General features: G+C 35.9%; 2 protein-coding genes across 4 annotated transcripts; both read left to right on the top strand.

Annotated features, from left to right (window-relative positions):
* Window positions 1-524: 524 nt before the first annotated feature.
* Window positions 525-9,098, top strand: LOC109160977 (ABC transporter G family member 7). 2 transcript variants are annotated; one of them, XM_019309267.1, is made up of 12 exons: window positions 525-910; window positions 1,651-1,841; window positions 1,948-2,098; window positions 2,384-2,516; window positions 3,560-3,761; window positions 3,919-4,192; window positions 4,507-4,638; window positions 5,678-5,898; window positions 7,170-7,382; window positions 7,496-7,580; window positions 8,397-8,631; window positions 8,766-9,098. In XM_019309267.1, the coding sequence occupies exons 1-12, from the start codon at window positions 683-685 to the stop codon at window positions 8,795-8,797; spliced, it is 2,097 nt and encodes a 698-aa protein (XP_019164812.1). In that variant the 5' UTR covers window positions 525-682; the 3' UTR covers window positions 8,798-9,098. The 2 variants fall into 2 exon arrangements, with proteins under 2 accessions (XP_019164812.1, XP_019164811.1); XM_019309266.1 differs by having other exon boundaries at window positions 8,397-9,098.
* Window positions 9,099-10,095: 997 nt separating this feature from the next.
* On the top strand, window positions 10,096-18,089 carry LOC109160979 (sulfhydryl oxidase 2-like). 2 transcript variants are annotated; one of them, XM_019309269.1, is made up of 12 exons: window positions 10,101-10,528; window positions 12,675-12,699; window positions 12,772-12,864; window positions 13,757-13,938; window positions 14,395-14,464; window positions 14,550-14,618; window positions 14,711-14,784; window positions 14,880-15,036; window positions 16,105-16,145; window positions 16,910-17,056; window positions 17,171-17,608; window positions 17,839-18,089. In XM_019309269.1, the coding sequence occupies exons 1-12, from the start codon at window positions 10,302-10,304 to the stop codon at window positions 17,858-17,860; spliced, it is 1,545 nt and encodes a 514-aa protein (XP_019164814.1). In that variant the 5' UTR covers window positions 10,101-10,301; the 3' UTR covers window positions 17,861-18,089. The 2 variants fall into 2 exon arrangements, with proteins under 2 accessions (XP_019164813.1, XP_019164814.1); XM_019309268.1 differs by having other exon boundaries at window positions 10,096-10,528; window positions 17,171-18,089.
* The last annotated feature ends 659 nt before the right edge of the window (window positions 18,090-18,748 follow it).

Here is an 18,748-nt window from a genome sequence, read left to right as displayed (position 1 = left end):
TAATAGTGGTCAAATAAGTCACAATGGCTGATAAGCTAATTATGTTACCAAACAAGGCCTATAGTTTCACAAAATATTTTATTTTCAAATTCAAAGTAATGAATTTTCACGTGGTGAGAGAAAAGTAACTCCCTCCATTCGATTTTATGTGTCTAGTTCGATTAACGAGATTTGACTGAAATTATTTTTAATTCAATTTTTCATAATATTGAGTTTAATATTAATTTATATACAAACTGCACTAAAAGTAGTATTAAAAAAATAAATTTAAAAATAAGGAAAAATTACTAAAGAAAATAAAAAATTAGTCTGACCTATGAATAGTAAATATGATAGATAAAATGAGACATATGTGGTATAAGTTACAATTACATAAAACTATAGGGGAGGCATTTATAAATAACTTGAATCTTTGGCATTTTGCAATTGGCATATCTTATCTTCTGCCACGGGACACGTGTTGCCAAATTACGCTCCAAAATATCTCTTCAATATCTCGCAGCCGTTGGTCATTTTCAAGCCATTTCCCGGTTCAACGCTGGCCGATACAAAAACGACGTCGTATAATGCACACTCTCCGCTTTCTACGACGCCGCGTTTAGCAGCGAAGCTTCCCATAATATGAGCTAAGGAGTGAGAGTGAACCAGAAGGAACAACCACCCAGCACTCAACTGAGAAGATATGTTGCCGATTGGTGGCGGTGTAGGGAAGCTTGTAACGGCAGTGGCGGCGGCGCTGCTGCTCCGCCTCTTCTCCGGTCCCGGTCCAGTGGTCTTGCCGGAGAATGAGGAGGACGACGAGAGGAACGGCGAGGAGAATGGAGAGGCTCCGCCTGACGGGAAAGTGTCTCCGGTCACCATTCGGTGGACTGACATTACTTGCTCTCTCTCCGATAATTCATCGAAATCAGTAAGTCTTTGTTAACAGCTCATTATCGTTATTTTATTTCGAATAATTGCATGATAATATATGCGAAGAGTATCTGTCAGACTGTCAATCTAGTGAAAAAAAAGCTAATCCGTATATTTGAACTTGTTTTTGGTTAAATTTTGGAATATTCAATGTTTATTTGATAAGAAACGAGTAGTCAGTGGAAATGAAAATTTGAAGATCATTGGCGTGTAATTCTCGGATTATAAACGCATTGAAACACACATAGAGATATCTGTAATATATTTTTGCTTTGTTGCAGTTGCTATTTACAATGAAAATGTATACCACAGGAAAGTAATATGACATGCAGTGACAATATTCTCTTATATTTGAAGTTTTCCTGAAACATGTTATTTTTTTGAACTCGGAGATTGTAAGATGGTGAAAAGTTTACTGGTATGTTGATGACTCAGATTTCTCATTTTTATTAGCAGCTTGATAGGATATGATGATATAAATTGGCATTGCCGTTATTGGTATAAATAGGTCTCACTTTAATTTTAGAACCTATTGGGCTTCTCTTGGATAGCATACCTAATCATCTAGTGCAGTGGGCTTACTTAAACTAATAAATTTACATGCTTCTCTTTATTATAGTAGGAAATTAAGCTAAAAACCTTTATAAATCTTATTTAAAGAGATGTCTTATAATCATGGTAATTTCACTTCAGTTTACTTGTTTATTTGATTTTCTTGGTTCTCTTTTCCAATTTCAGGTGCGATTTTTGCTTCAAAGTGTCAGTGGAGAGGCCAAGCCTGGGAGGTTGCTAGCAATAATGGGTCCGTCAGGCTCGGGGAAGACAACTCTGCTTAATGTATTAGCAGGTCAGATAAAAGCGTCAACAAAATTGCATTTATCTGGCCTTTTGGAGATCAATGGGAAGCCGTTTTCCAACAAACCTTTCAAGTATGAAAATCTTGAAGAATATTAGAATGACTTTGATACATTGACTTTCCTTAGCAGGTGTATTTGATGGGCCTATGTTTTCAATTTATTGTGCTTGCTATTGCAGGTTTGCTTACATTAGACAGGAGGACCTTTTCTTCTCACAGTTAACAGTTAAAGAAACACTCTGTCTTGCAGCTGAACTTCAGCTGCAGGACCTATCATCTGTGGAAGAGAGAGAAGAATACGTGAACAATCTCTTGTTTAAACTAGGTTTGGTAATGTTGCCTTCTCTTTCTTATTTAATATTTATTTTTTTGCTAGTTAAACCTCAAAAACAGAGTAATAGTTGTTTTCTTTAATGTTTTCTTGGGGCTATTACACACATTCATTTTCTTCTTATAGAAGTTTTACTTCTTGATTCATTTTCAATAATCTTTTGTACTTCCATCTTGACAATTTAGAGTTTATATACATCTGTGTGTATGTTTATATGTATTTTGACATTGTGATGTTACTGCTATTTGCTGAGTTTACATTTTGATGTGTCTTTCTTCAAAAAGGCTGGTTGTGCTGATACCCGCATTGGTGATGCAAAAGTTCGTGGAATAAGTGGTGGTGAAAAGAAACGACTGTCACTTGCATGTGAGCTCATTGCTAGTCCATCTGTCATTTTTGCAGATGAACCAACCACTGGTAAGTTGTTGGCCTAATTCTCCAGGCAAGCTGCTATCTTATAGTCCATATTGCACCTTAACCTTAACAATTTGAGATAGAATGCCAAAAACTATGTAGAAAGGCTTATAATTGCAATTGTGTTGCTTTGACATATTGTTCATCCAAGCAGTGGGAACAATAACAGTGAAGAATGTGAGCTGATTGCATCCCCTGTATGCAACAAAAAGTTTGAAATAGCCCCTTTTAAAAGATCAAATGATCTTGAGAATTAGTGAAAATACCCTCTTTACCCTTCAAACTAAGAATAAAAATGTGCTAATTTTGTGAACAACCTCCTGTTTTTAATCTCATTCATGCAATTTACTACTTACAAATGAGAGTCTTGTTCCATGCGATACTGAAAATTGGATATTATGGCTCCTCATGGATGTATCAAAGGCTTGCATGCTGTACTGAAGTTATTTGTGTACAGATGATACTAGGGACGTGCATACTAATTTTTGCACTGAATAATTGGCCACATATCCAGAAATGTCCATAGTAGTTTCAAATAATTGTTCCTATGTAAGACAGATTTATTTATGTATGGGGGAAGATTTTTAAAACGATAAGTCTGTCTGATAAGTTAAATATGTAAGACAGATTTATTTTTGTTTAAATTACTCTTGTTGGTCTTCATTCATTCTGCTCAATTTACTTGTTGGAATTTCTGGAGACTCAGAGAGATTTTAAAGAGTTACTGTGGAATGTATTCCATAACAATCTGCAAAGCATATTAAGTCCTTAATCAAAACCATTTCTTTACACCTTAATTCAACTCTGATTGGCGTAGGGTGGTACAAAATCCTTTGGTAGTTTTGCTTCGCAACTTTACCTTTTGCCCCAATTAACAGAGCAAGGAAAATAGGCTTTCCATTGGTTTGTCAGCTATTGGGCTGCTGTAGAAAGTCCTTTTCCGCCTAGTTTCCTTTTTGCAGCAATTATTAAATGGATATACTTACCCAAAAAATAATGATAATTTTGTATCTAATTTTTGCTGTTAATATGATAATTGCTTTCAGGACTTGATGCCTTTCAAGCAGAGAAAGTAATGGAGACTCTACAACAACTTGCACAGGATGGCCATACTGTGATATGTTCCATACATCAGCCTAGAGGCTCCGTGTATGGAAAATTTGACGACATTGTGTTGCTGGCAGAAGGTTCACTTGTTTATGCTGGCCCTGCAGGCGAGGAACCATTGACATACTTTGCAAAATTTGGGTTTGTATCTGATTTGGTTGATAATACTTTGAAATGAAAAATTATAACATAAATATCTTTATTGTTCAACTCTTTTTGCATGCTTTGCATTGCTATATTCTTTGCCTTGCAATTATAGTGTTTAATGAAATACTGGTAATTTGTGATTGAATGATAGGTATATTTGCCCAGATCATGTCAATCCTGCTGAGTTTTTAGCTGATCTGATATCAATAGACTATGGATCAGCAGAGACCGTCTATGCTTCCCGAAAAAGAATAGATGGACTTGTTGAGTCATTCTCACAAAACATAGCAACTACTATGTATGCGAGTCCAATTTTTAGTAATGACTTAAAGAACCATGTGAATTCAAAGAAGAAAATAGTCATCAAAAGGAAAGGTGGTTGGTGGAGGCAGTTCTTTTTACTCCTTAAACGAGCATGGATGCAGGTATGTCTTTATCATCTCTCAACATAATATTTTCTCAGTACACTGATGTGATTGGCATATGGGATTCTGAGAGGCTTGAAGGATTGGAAACTTGTATAACTCAAACTTCAAGAGGGTCATACAGACACTAAAGAATATGTATTACTTGGTTGTACTCCAAGCTAACTGCCTCATTTGTATAAAGATTGCCTGATTTCCACTGAGAAATCTTTTAATTGCAAAGTTATTGAATATGATGCACTTTTGAAAGACAATTTTTTGGAGGTGGATTCCTTCTCTCTCTCTGTTGTTTAACACTTGTAGTCTATAAACAGGCGTCTCGTGATGGTCCAACAAACAAAGTTCGGGCAAGAATGTCTATTGCATCAGCTATGATATTTGGTTCTGTTTTCTGGAGGATGGGAAGATCACAAACATCCATACAAGATAGATTGGGATTGCTTCAGGTTTGCATATTCTATTATGGTTTTCTGTTTTGTCCTTTTTCATGGATGTGTTAGAGCATCCACAATGGTTGGGGAGAATTGGGGGAGAATGTAAGAGTGATTAGGAAAGAGAGGATGGGAGGGGAGAGAAAAGAAAGAAAAACAAAAATAAACTAAAATTGGTTTTTTTTAATAAAAAAAATAATATAAAGTCGGTGCGCCCGTATGGGCAGGTGCTGTGCGCGAAACGCGCACAGCACCGCACCTTTCCTTCTCCATTTTGTCTTCCTGACATTATTTTAAACATTAGCAGAGGAATTCATTCACAACTAAATCTTCCCTACATTCTTCCAAAAGGCTGAACCCCAACCCTAAGGGCCCCCCACACCCCGGCCCAACAGTGCATTTGGGAGGATGTAAATCATGGTGACTCAACTGAACATGAACCACAGAGGCTAGACCGGTGCTCACTGCGCACAAGGAGCCCCCCTCACTTTGAGAGGTTGCTCCCACACTACCTCTGGTGAGACTCGATCCTTGGTCATTCTTCCAAAGTTTCACCTCTATGACCAGTTGAGCTACCCATGCGGGCTAAATCTTCCCTTCATTAGCTTTGAACTTGAGCAAGGAGATTTAATCTGACATGCTCCCCACAAATAACCACTGATAAGGTTGCTCTTATATACATGAACAAATGGATGTGCATGCTATGTGGTTGGTTCTTTGGCCTGAAGCTAAAAGTTGAACTGTATCTTAGACACATTGCTTGCATTTCCACTAATGAATTTGACCAGAACTGAAAAAATAAATGTTGAACTTTCCTTAAATGCTGTCCTTTAGTTTGAACATGGCCCTTCTTTCTTTTACTTCTCAGTTAATAGTCAAACCTCAACCAATTTACACTCACGATCTTATAATTAGCAGTAATGTTTTGGTCACAAACTACTCCTGCACATGAAAGAGTCGCAGTAGTTGTCCAGTGTCCAGGGATGACATTTTGACAATTTTGAGTGTCTAATTCCTTTCTTTTATTTTATACTTTTTGTTCATTTTGCCACAGGTTGTTGCCATAAACACTGCTATGGCTGCACTCACAAAAACTGTGGGCGTCTTTCCCAAGGAACGTGCAATTGTAGATCGTGAGCGTGCTAAAGGGTCTTATGCGTTAGGACCATATCTACTTTCAAAGTTGATAGCCGAGGTTCCAATTGGTGCAGCATTCCCCTTACTTTTTGGTAGCATTATGTACCCCATGACGCGACTTCATCCTACTATTTCTAGGTGAGCTTTCATTGTTGCAGTAGTTGTCTTTTGCTGGTATAGTATCAGGCGAGTGACTTCACATATTATTCCTCTTTGTATAATCTTAGTTTGTTTAGTGAGTGATGGATATTTCTAATTAAGTACGGAGTAAATAATATATGATAGGTAAGGAGCCCCAATACCACACTTATCTCTAAAATTCATTGTAAGGTTAAACACTAAAGCAAAAAGGAAATTTAACATTTGTTCCATCTACAATTTATTTGAGGTCAGACCATGGCTGCAAGGTGCTGAATGGAAAAGGAAGATGTACACAACTTTACCTTTATTTTCAGGGCTTGAGCCCATTGCCTAATGGTCAAAAGATTAGGTTTTGGCCATTAAAATTGTTAGAATTAGTTCCACATTGAGTATTTAGTAGCAGTTAGTGACAATCTCTCTTACAAATAAAGGGCCTTAGTCAAACCCATGTATCAAGCCTATTCACAATGTAGCTAGTAATATATATGGAGGGTTTAGGGTTTAGACATGTTAGAATCTAAGATTGGGCCGAGGTCACTCATCTGGGTTGTAATGCACATGGGCCAAATCACACTAAAAAATTGGATCCAATCAATTAACTAGTCTAGCTCATGACCTTATAAACCCATGTATTTCTCTCTTATTTTTCAATGTGGGACTCTTAACAAGACAATTCTCATTATTTTCAAGATTTCCAGCAATTTACTTTGTGAGACATTAAAAATGCATGATATCATATGGCCTTGTACTGTTCAAGTCTCCTACCATGCTGTAAGCTGAGATATGGCTTTGAACTGTTCAAGTACCGGAACTTGCTCAGGAAATTTTTTTCCATTTTGTTTTATAGTTTCTTAATATCCACAGCTTCTTGGGACATTTTATTGATGACTGCATTCCACATATGTGACATGGACCTAATGAGTAGGATTGTAACCTACTTTCCAGTGGTAGTTGTTGCTTTTAACAGTTTTGTCACTTTGTTAGTTTGAAAGGCTATATGTGACATTTATCTCTGAATTTAGAAAGCTTGTCTATAGGATTCTTGCTTCAAGTTATGATTGAATGTAAAACTGTAAATGAGGTCAGCTGCATAACAAATACTCTGCTAATCAGCCTGGGTTTTCTACTTTTGTCCAAGATAAGATTGCTTGAATCATGATCTTTAGCAGAATACATCAAAAGCATTCATAGCTGGGGAGACTGTTATTACACACTAGACATATAGTTAAGGCTCAAAATTTCTGAGATTTTGCTTCATCAATTTCCAGGTTTGGCAAGTTCTGTGGTATCGTGACTATGGAATCATTTGCTGCATCTGCAATGGGTTTGACAGTGGGTGCTATGGTTCCAACTACAGAAGCAGCTATGGCCTTAGGGCCTTCTCTTATGACTGTTTTTATTGTGTTTGGGGGCTATTACGTTAATTCAGACAACACCCCAGTTATTTTTCGCTGGATTCCTCGTGTTTCTCTCATAAGATGGTAAAATATGTTCTAAATTTGCATGAATAATTATTACACTGATTTCTATACACTTGGCTGTTCTTTGGCTCTCTGATTGCACCACTTAGCAACTTTGCATTGTTTAATTTCAGGGCATTTCAAGGGCTTTGCATCAATGAATTTAGTGGCCTTCAGTTAGAGCATCAAAATTCATTTGATATACAATATGGTGAACAAGTAAGTGAAGCCCGGGAATCTCTATTTTAATTTGTGGCATTTTCAGAGAAATGATTGAAAATAAAATCCATCTTATATTTTATACAAAAATGGACTGAAAAACCCATTAGTTTGTTAGGTCTTTACCCTTATTCCATGGGGAAAAAATACTTGATATCTTTTTCGTTCTGCAGAGTACATGTTAGGTTCCTATAGTGAGATTAAATGGAACCATTTGCTATATCCGCAGGTTTATATAATATATATATATATATATATATATATATATATATATATATATATATATATATATATATATATATATATATTTTCTACCATGATTAGAAAGCAAACCAAGGGGCACAGATTAACCATTTTGAATATCTTCACTCAAGTGAAGATATTTATAATCTCGAAATCCCTCGAATAGACATTTAAAGGTGTCAAGATCTTGAAAATATTGAATTTCACATGCAAAATTTATCAGGATCATCAAAGGTTAGGTTTAGTGGTCACTAAGTAAGCCATCAATAACTCAAATTCAACACTAGACCCCTCCTCCCTCTTTGTAAGACCCCTTCCCTTATTTTATTCTTCCCCTATTACATTCTTTCTGAAATTCTATTCCTATTTTCTTTGTTTTTAATCCATAAACCAAACCTGCAGTTAACATTTTACATAAAATTTGAGTTGCATAGGGTTCTTGCAGTCTATAGTCTATTTTTACATTATGGTAGGAACCAAAATCTTTCCCGTGTAAAACATGGTATGGGAATCATTTAAATTTAAGCTTAATATGTGCTCTTTTGTCAAAATTCATGCGTTCCCCTTTTTCAGCAACTTGAGCGGCTATCCTTTGGAGGCAGTCGGATTAGGGACACCATAACTGCTCAAAGTAGAATAATACTATTCTGGTACTGCACCACCTTCCTGCTTCTGGAGAAAAACAAGCCGAAATACCAGCAGCTTGAGCCGCCCCCCTTAGATCAAATCCAAACACAACCAAAGCTTACACTTCTCGAGAGCGATCCAGTGGAACAGGAACAACTTGAATCTCCTCCCCTAGACGAAGGTAAACCCAACGAGCAGCGGGAATCACCTCCCGCTGACCCACTTGATCTGTTTACCCTAGACGGTTTGTAAATTGCTTGTACAGGCGATGATGTTGATACGGGATGTGCTACGTCTCTCTACTGATTTATACAGGTGCTAATCAAAAGGAGAAAATTGCGCAGTAAAGGTGGTCTCATGTGAGCTAATGAGCTATCCTAATATAACAGGATGCAATAAAAAAAAAAAAAACATGTTTCAAACCACAGCTTAGAAACCTCACGCAGATGGTGGGCATAGTCTGAAAACTGTTGAAACTTGGAAATGGTATTTACTGTTTATGCTCACCAAGTAGGCATAGTAAGAAAAACTTTCCTTACCAATCTACTTTCTGTCATAGTTTGCAATATCTTTTGTTTCTCAACTTTGAGTTATGAAAGAACTCCTTCACAACACTCCACCAGAAATCGGATTTTTAATCTTATGTTAGTGGGGTTTCAGGCCTTTGCCAATTTGACAAAGCTTTCTACGTTTTATAGTCGATCGATGGAAAATGCATATTGAGCATGTTGTTGACTTACTGCTAATGTTGAAAACATCAGTTCATATGACTAAGTAAGAAGCATCATTCCTCCACAATGGCTGGGGTGTGGGGTATTAGGGAAGAGGGATTTCGCCCTTTGCACGCCAAGAGAAGAAGTATCACATAGACCATTAAATTTATTGGGTTTGTGTAATTGAGTCACTAAATTAAAAACATGTTTAACTGTAACATTAAACTAAAAATAGGTGTAATCTTAACATCAAACCAGTAAAAAATTATAATTTGCGTTTTTTTTTTTTTAATATAAATAACTATACAATTTTTGGGGGTAATTGATTTGACATGGCAATCCAAAACAATCATAAAATTTAATTGACACAAGTACATGGCAGTGTTAAATGCATTAGCCATGCATTGCACACTAGTACAATAATCTACCCCATACAATTAGCTTAGGAATAATGGTCAAATTACACACCAAACTGCAATTGAGTCATCGAACTCGAAAAGAATGTAATTGGATCTCTGAACAACGTAAATTTATGCAATTCAATCCCTAAAATGGCCTGTTTATTTGAAAACATACATGACAGTTATTGAATTTAAAAATATTTTCCAATAATTTTAAATAAAATAATTAAAAAAAAATTCTTCGTCTCCCCAACCATAGAGACAACCCTGACACAGATCCACCTTCATCACATGCCATCTCTACGATCAGGGAGAGAGCCTGAGACGTTGCCTGCCACTTCGTCTCCGACGTTGCCTGCCACTTCGTCTCCGAAAGGGCGACTGCGTCTTGGGTCAAATATTTTTTCAATTATTTTATCTTTTGTTTTGAATATTTTTTAATAATATTTATGATTCGAACTCTAATTTTTTTTTTTTTTAATATCTCATTAATTTTAATCTCTTACCTCCAGATCCTCCTCAGACTAGACTTCACCAATTTTTACCTTTTTCCTTTCGCGTACTATTTCGTTTGAGTCGTATCTGGTAAGTCTTAGGAAAGCACACTAAAGACTAAAATCGTGGCGGAAGGGAGAACAGAGTCGTCGCCATTTTTGGTTCTTCAACTTTCAACTCCAAGAACAGATCGGAATCGAATCTAATCCACCACCACCTCACCTCACCAGATACGCATACATATGACTTCTTCAATTCCGATTCCATATCTGTTGCTGCTGTTCCTATCGAGCTTCGGAGCATCCGTGTTCGTTTCCGCCGGATCTCACCGCGCCATTCTCCGCGCGATCAGCGATGAGAGCGCCGCGGGGAGTCGCGACTACGCCGTGGATTTGAACGCCACCAACTTCGATGCGGTCCTCAGTGAGACTCCGGCCACCTACGCCATTGTTGAGTTCTTCGCTCACTGGTTAGTTGCAGCCTCTTTTGTCCTTCTCCCTTATTTAATTTCGTGTTCTTGTGCTTTGGAGAATGGATAGTTCATGAGATTGACGGAGAGGTTCTGGTTTGTATGTTATATGTATTTTCAATCTGAGCATATTGTGGAGTATATAGTAAATGAAGTTCTGACAGTGTTGCTTGAGAATAATACTAGGAGAGAAATATAAAGTGACGGTGGTAAATATCTCATGACAATATTTAGAATCAAGCATTAAATTATATGGAGTATTTATGAAAGCTAGGCTGATATTGCTCAGGAAATGAATCAATCTAGAGAGATATTGTTTTTAATCTGAGCATATTTTGTTGTTTATAATCACCACATCCTCTAGAGTGTTCGAATTTTTCGAGTGTCATGGAAATGAAGTTCTCAAAGAGTTGCTTGGGAATAATAATAATAATGCTAAAGAATGTGATGTGATGGTGGTAAATATCTCATGAAATATAAATAATTTATTTATGAAAGAAAGAGTGAAATTGTTTAGGAAATGAGTCAATCTACATGTGATTGGCTATCTCCCTTTGCATTGCTGAAAATTCTTTCGTTTTTCAAAGTTTTCTAGCATTGGGCAAAACGATATTAGGAAACCTTAGTCCTATTTCTAGTAGGAGTGACTTTGTTTCCAAGTCTTACTAGGAGTAGGCTTAGCCCAATATTCAATATAGCCATACAGACAATTTAGTATCGTGGGATATTGCATATAGCATGGAGGATATTCTCAGTGTGGAAGCTGCGGACTGGACATGAAGCATCATGGGATATATGTCCTATGACTTTGACCCAATTTATAAATGAGCTTTCATGTTTGATAAGCCAAAGTAGTACCACCGACCAGGGCCTTTCCCTACAAGGAGAGCAGAAGATAACGAAAGGCACAAACAACCATTCCATCTATCATATTAATTGAGTCAATCCAATTAGTTCTTATCTATAGATAAGAGCAAGAGATAACTTATGACCTCGCGAATGGAGAAGGGGAAGGGGCTTCCATAGTTTAGACACCCATTGGCAATCATGTATAGAATACCTTCCAACATTATTAACCTCTAGCTGCACTTAGTTGTAGTTGCTGTTGTTGTTGTTGTTTTTTTTTTTTGTTTTTTTTTTTTTTTATTTTTAATTATTAATTTTGAGTTAGGTGGTTTGTTTATTTTTTTAATTCAAGTTTGTAACTTCTAGATGTTCCAACTTGAAGGGGAGTGTTGAATGTTAGGAAACCATGGTCCTATTCTTAGTAGGAGTGGCTTAGCCCAACGTTCCTTTAAATATAGGATCTCTGTATGTAGACACAAGCAACCAATTTATTATCATCTATTATTATAATATATTCTCTCTTTCTTTACTTACATATTTTGCTTCCACCTAACTGGTGGGTGGTTGCTATTTGCCACCCCGCTAGGCTTTTCAATCCCTCAATTTCAACAAAAGCCTTTTATTGAAGTACCTTTTGCCTAATCATATCTATAGAATTTTGAAAATTTTGCACGTTATCTAAATATCATGATCACAAGTGAAAATTAATAGATTTGAGTGGTGATTTGTTATAGTGACTTGCATTCACTTCTAGTCTAGTTCTAGACATAGGTATTCCCATATTGGATTAGAGCTTTTGACCTTTTGCCCGACAGACTGGTTTTACATGTTGAATCGTCAATTTACTTTCACTTTTGTAGAACTCTGCAGGCCATAAATAAAATTTATATCATCTCAAGTTGAACACGGATTGAGTTATAAGATTCACCAGTTGTTTTTGGCTATTGAATCTACATTAAACATCTTCTCCTCCACAATCTATTCTCTTCTATTATTCACACTGATACAAGTGCTCTATGGCTCTATAAGTATTTTTGTGTTTAGAATTGATTTCATGTTACAATTTTATGCTTAAATGTTGTTTTTCTGTTATCAAATTTGAGCATCTTCTATGGTCTTTGATTACCTCAGAAAGATACCAGCTCTCTCCTTTCCAAATTCTAAATTCTAAATTCTATCATTCTTGTTTGTCTTTAAACTGTGATTTGTAACAACATTAGTTTACACCAATAGCAACTCAATTTATTTTATAACTTTATTGCATGTCATTCTTACTTAAAATATTATATTTTTCTCGCAGGTGCCCTGCTTGCAGAAATTATAAGGTATCTTTATTCTTTCTTTTGATGGATTCTTTGATTGCAGTGTTTCTCATCTCTGTAACAACAATTTTGCAGCCATATTATGAGAAGGTTGCCAGACTTTTTAATGGAGCAGATGCTATACATCCAGGAACCATATTGATGACAAGGGTAGACTGCGCATTGGGGGTATTACTATTTACTACTTCTATATCTTCTCTATTTTCTTAGACTGTTTTTGAGCACTAAAAAAGAAAAGAAGATTGAGAAGAAGGGAGAGACACCCACGCCAGGGGAGGGGGGGTGGGCTGGGGGAGGATAAAATCAGATTAAAAAAAAAGCAAATATAATTAAAATGGCTAGCTGATTACAAGTTATGAACTTTCCTCCATATTTTAGCTGATGGTTGACACTGTACTGATTCTCTTGATGACAAAAACTAGTCATGAAAGCCTTTTGTTTTGTTTTTCCTATGTTCACAAGGAAATAGAAAATTGTGGAAGTTCATTTTGTACTGTATAAAAATCATTAGATTTTCCAACTTCTAACATTCCATAATCATAGTTAATGCAGTAGAAAAAATTAGTAACTGTTACTCTTCCCCACAGTCCTGTGCATGTTTGTGGTTAATAAGTTAGTAACTGAGATCTATTCTTTTCAATTGACAAATGTTTCCCAAATAAGCCTCTGGTTCTGCAATTTAAATGTCCTGTGCATGTTTGTGGTTAATAAGTTAGTAACTGAGATCTATTCTTTTCAATTGACAAATGTTTCCCAAATAAGCCTCTGGTTCTGCTATATCCTTGCACTGTTTTTCTAAAATAGCCTTCTGTATAGTTTTTAAATTATACTTGTAAGCATATCCTTGGTGCCTTTTTTGGTGAAAAACCATTACTTATTTTTAAAAGTCCTTATATGCTGTTCCTGTTTGGTATATCATTAAATAATTTTTTTTTCTTTCTTCAGTTAGTTTTTGGAGATTACTCTTGTATCTTATTCAGTTTGATTACATCTGGAGAGCACTTTTCTGTCCCATAGCTTACTGGTTTATTCATTTTATTTCACTTTCTTGGCAGCACAGATAAATTCTAATCTTTGTGATAAGTTCTCTGTGGGGCATTACCCTATGCTTTTCTGGGGTCCTCCTTCTAAGTTTGTTGGTGGTAGTTGGAAGCCAAAGCAAGAAAAAAGTGATATACTTCCTATTGAGAATGGACGAACATCAAGTCTCTTGTTAGAATGGATTAATAAGAAATTGGGCAGGTATAAAATGGGTATCATGCTTCTAGTGAACTGTTTGTTTCTAAAGTAAAAACTTTGTTATATTGAAAACTTCAGTGGAAATTGTGATGTGGCCTACCACAAGTCATGCGTGGTATCTGTCGTACTTCTAGGGCATCTTGTTATATCAATTTACGCTCTTGCTACTTTTGGGATGATTCCCTATTTATATAAAAAATATTATAGCAATGTATTGGTTGCAGTTAATAACTTAATATTGCCACCGTCTTTCCCATGTATATATCTGCATGCTGTGTTTTAAAAAAAGTTCTTTCAGGGTATGTGCTCAACCACCCTTCCCCTCTTTCCACTACCATGTGCCTATTGGCAAGTTTAAAATTCGTACAGAGTAGTTTTGTTTTGTTTTCCCTCTACATTTTTTCTCAATTTCAAGTTTTGAAGTATAATAATTTCCTTTTCATGTTTTTTAATCTTTAGCTCATATGGCTTGGAAGATGAAAAGTACCAGAATGAGCAGCTTCAGACAAATATTTCAGATCCTGGGCAGGTTGCTATTAAAGCACGAGAATGAATTTCTTGCTTTGTCTTTAGTATGTAATTTTCTTACGCATGTTTCATATTGCTTGTGAAAGATAGCCAGAGCTGTATATGACGTTGAGGAGGCAACTTCTACTGCCTTTGATATCATATTACAGCACAAGGTAAAATGCTGGGGTTCCAGTATTTCCAATTAGCCTTATGCTTTCCCAATGTGATTTTTTGCCTCTCTTGATGGCTTCCCCTATGAATGCAGATGATCAAATCAGATACAAGGGCATCACTTATAAAATTCCTTCAACTTTTGGTGGCTCATCACCCTTCTAGAAGGTTTGCATCCTGCAATTTTTCCAGTTTCTCTTTTTTTACTTCATATATTTGTATATATGTTGTTTTCACCTTCACAATATGATTCTTGATAATAGATGCCGGAGAGGTAGTGCAGATATACTCGTAAACTTTGATGATCTATGCCCATCTGGTGCTTTGTCAGCAAACAAAGAAGAAGTTGCGAGTTGTACTAAAAAGGGCATTCTGGGAAATTATCAGATCTGTGGCAAAGAGGTTCCTCGTGGATATTGGGTAGGTATATAGTTGTTTAATATTGAGTATTTAATGGTGGTTGATTTCTTGCTCGTGTATTGCATGAGCAATTGTTTGGTGCGGGTCTTTGCTATGTTCATCCATGGACTGCACTATTTTCAATTGCCATGCATCTCAGCATTTGTTCCACAGGAAGATAAGACATGCATGCCTAGCTATTGGACCCACATCTATTTTTTAAAAAATTTTTATTTTAGTTTTATTTTCATTTCAGTCTCATATTAATAGCTCCTGGTTTGCATACATTATTGGTTGGAAGTAATATATATTTTAATTATTACTTTCAATCAATTTCAGGTCACTAGTGAGAGGGTGCTAAATGGTGCTCTTTATTCGAAACTCAGATTCTTTTTTGATATTCAATGTAATCCACATTTTTTTTTCTCAATTTTTGGCTAAACACTTATATTAAACATGTGTTATTGTATAGGCAAAGAGATATTACGGAGTAACTTAGGATCTTACAGAAATGTAGTGTTTCTAAGTGCTCATATGACAAAAAGATAATTTGCATGCAGAGAAAAGAAAGAAAAAGAAAATGGATATAGAAGCTAACTTGACAGGTTGTTTGGATCTCTAAGTGGAAGGCTTGTTTAAGAGGCATTGAGAACACGAAGATACAAAAAAAAAATCCAACATTTATGTGTTTTCCATCTCTGACTCAAGGAGTTTTTGTTGGGTGTTGTGGAGATGGGGAGAGAGGGGGGGTAAGCAGGGTGGGGAAGTGGAGTTAGTCCAGATTTTTCTCAAAAGATGTCTTTAGTAAACTCACCATATAATCCCCATCCTTCATTAGAATGTGAAGGGAAACCAGCTTGGCAGTTTGTACCTTTGCTGGTTTTGCATGAACATCCAACTAATCTTTGTTGAAACACATTTTAAACTTTGCTGGTTTTTCATGAACATCCAACTAAATCTTTACTTCGTTGAGACACATTTTTAAATTTCTTATTTCTAGGTTGTCTTCTATGTTCATGCTATCATACATTTGATTAAGCTGTTTTTGGTTTTAATAATCTATAACCACTTTTTCTTCATTTTTTGCAGATGTTTTGTCGTGGAAGTACAAATGAAACCAGAGGTTTCAGGTAACAGAACAGTCATGCACTCTGTTCTTGATATGTACCGTCATAGTTCATGCTCATTAAAGTTGTATTTGTAGTTGTCAACTTGTCATGTAGTTTAATTGCATTATTTCCTCAGTTTCTATCTAAAGAAAAAAATCTTATGAGCACAGTCCATTTTTGCAAGAATTACACATAAAACATTAAATGCTCTCTTCATTTTTGTAATGTGATCTCCCTCTCTCATCTTATATTCTTATCAATCAACCGCAATCCTGCTTTCAAGTGGGCAATGTTTCCTTTTCCCTCTCCCCCCCTCCCCAACTTTGTGTGTGTGTGTGTGTGTGTGTGTGTGTATGTGTGTGCAGTGAAGCCTTCATCTTTTCCCCCATCTTCAGATTTTTTTGCTAATCAGTTATCTACTGAGTATTAGTATTTTTGTTTCTGCACTTTTCACAGCCTCCTGTAATCTTCACAGCATTTATAATCTGTCAATATTTCTGTGGATTAGAGGGTGCACAAAGTTTTTGATTTTCTTGTAACTATGTACCTTAAAATACCTGATGGACCACTAAATCTATGGATTTTGGGGTGTAGATACTAGATAGCTGGACTGGGGATGAAAGTTCAAATGAAGTAGATCATAATTGGTTTTGAAGATGATAATAATGCTCACAGAGTGATAACTGATAGATTTTTTGATTTAGTTGTCAGGAAATTGCTCACGTGATAATGTATTTCGATTTCAGTACTTTCCTCCTAATCAAGGATTTTTGTTTACTGTGCAGTTGTGGTTTGTGGGTTTTGTTGCACTCCCTTTCTGTAAGAGTGGAAGATGCAGAAAGCGAAATGGCTTTTAAAACTACATGTGATTTCATACACAACTTTTTTGTATGTCAGGAGTGTAGGGAGCATTTCTATGAGATGTGCTCAAGGTACGATGCTATCGGTTTAGAGTATTCAATCTTTGGTCCTTATTTTACCCTCATTTTACTATTTATAAATGTTCAATCATCTGAATATGTATATTAAATGTTCCAAACCTACAGCGTTTCTACCCCATTCAAGAATGCTCGTGATTTTACCTTGTGGTTGTGGAGCGCACACAACAAAGTGAATGAGAGACTGATGAAAGCAGAAGCTTTGTTAAAAACAGCTGATCCTAAATTTCTGAAAGTTATTTGGCCTCCCAAACAGCTTTGTGAATCTTGCTATCGCCAGAGCAAAAAGGGCAATGATAGTAGTGAGATTGATTGGGATGACGATGAGGTCTTCAAGTTCTTGGTCAGTTACTACGGGAAGACGCTGGTTACTCTTTACAAGGACAAGGAAGTTGGAAGCGGCAGTGAAAAATCGAGTGTTGATGAATTGGTAGCTTCAACGAGTGCAGTTGTTGTTCCAGTTGGAGCTGCATTTGCCATTGCTGTGGCAAGCTGTGCATTCGGAGCGCTCGCCTGGTTCTGGCGTTCACGGCAAAAGAACCGAAAGTATAAATACCTACACTCTTTAAAAAGTACATGAATGATTGATTATTAAGAGAGTGATGATGATGATGATGATGAGATTTTTCAAATCGATCTAATATTGGAATTTGGAAATAAGTTGAGAAAGGCCCAAAAAAAAATTAAAATGACCCATGGAGAGAAGAAATACAAGGTTGTATTTGTGTGGGAGGTTGGCATTGCTTATATGTGTTTCTCTTATGCAAAAATTTCAGGCCTAAGAGAAGCTGGAGCTGAATAGCGGTGTCTATGCTGGGTGTAAAATATGATTCAGAAACAAGGTGAGGTGAGGCTCAGAATAGGAAACAGAGTGCAGAAGATTGTAAGTTGTAACAATCACTTGCTGTTAACAACATTGTTATAATCCCTTTTTCATTTGACTTTCACCAAAATGGAGTGTGTATAGATTTACTTGTGATATGTATACTTTTGGATGAAACTAGAGGATAAATATACTTCACACACATCTCCTCTCTCTCTCTCTCTCTCTCCCCACAAATGTTACAATATCATCTTTTGCATAAAAAACAAATTGTTAACAGTTATTTACGAAACACCCCTTTATGTTTTGTGATTGAATCCCTTTGTCTTACTTAGGTTCAACTCTCGAGTCTTTTCAATTTTCTAATGTTATACTTGAATTTTAACTTTATTCTCCTATTTAGGGTCCGTTTGGAAAGCAGGAAAATGATTTCTGAAAAATGAGTCATATTTTAAAAAATATTTTCTTTTCCCATGTTTGGTTGTATTTTGGAAAACTTGGTGTGTTTAGTTTATTTTCTGAAAAAATGAGTAGAATTGTATGTTTAAACATTTTGACGATAAATGACTTCCTCAAATTTTAGCTGAAGTCATTTTCAGCCAAAATGACTTCATTTTTCCCAATCAACGAAAAATGTTTTTCGTTGATTGGATTTTCTTATTGCATCCAAATACTGAAAATTCAAAAATATTTTTTAGAAGTCATTTTTGGATTTTTAAATACACTTAGTTTGGTTTACTAAAATTGTCTTTAAACTCGTACTTTGCGATCACAATCAGGCACATAAATCAAAGTAATTTACAACATTTTGGAAGTTTCTCCTAATTTCCCGCCATTATTCTTCAGGTTATTATATTGGATAA

This window comes from Ipomoea nil, unplaced genomic scaffold (genome assembly GCF_001879475.1).
Source record: "Ipomoea nil cultivar Tokyo-kokei standard unplaced genomic scaffold, Asagao_1.1 scaffold2921, whole genome shotgun sequence".
Classification (NCBI taxonomy): domain Eukaryota; kingdom Viridiplantae; phylum Streptophyta; class Magnoliopsida; order Solanales; family Convolvulaceae; genus Ipomoea; species Ipomoea nil.
This window is presented reverse-complemented; position numbering and strand designations above follow the sequence as displayed.

Bases quoted from the DNA above. Each gene is read 5' to 3' on its own strand.
- LOC109160979 (XM_019309268.1), top strand. From the start codon at position 10,302: ATGACTTCTTCAATTCCGATTCCATATCTGTTGCTGCTGTTCCTATCG. The intron at 12,700-12,771 runs GTATCTTTATTC...ACAATTTTGCAG, and splicing joins CTGCTTGCAGAAATTATAAG to CCATATTATGAGAAGGTTGC. The intron at 15,037-16,104 runs GTAGGTATATAG...CATTTTTTGCAG, and splicing joins AGGTTCCTCGTGGATATTGG to ATGTTTTGTCGTGGAAGTAC.
- LOC109160977 (XM_019309266.1), top strand. From the start codon at position 683: ATGTTGCCGATTGGTGGCGGTGTAGGGAAGCTTGTAACGGCAGTGGCG. The intron at 5,899-7,169 runs GTGAGCTTTCAT...ATCAATTTCCAG, and splicing joins CTTCATCCTACTATTTCTAG to GTTTGGCAAGTTCTGTGGTA. The intron at 7,581-8,396 runs GTAAGTGAAGCC...CCCCTTTTTCAG, and splicing joins ATATACAATATGGTGAACAA to CAACTTGAGCGGCTATCCTT.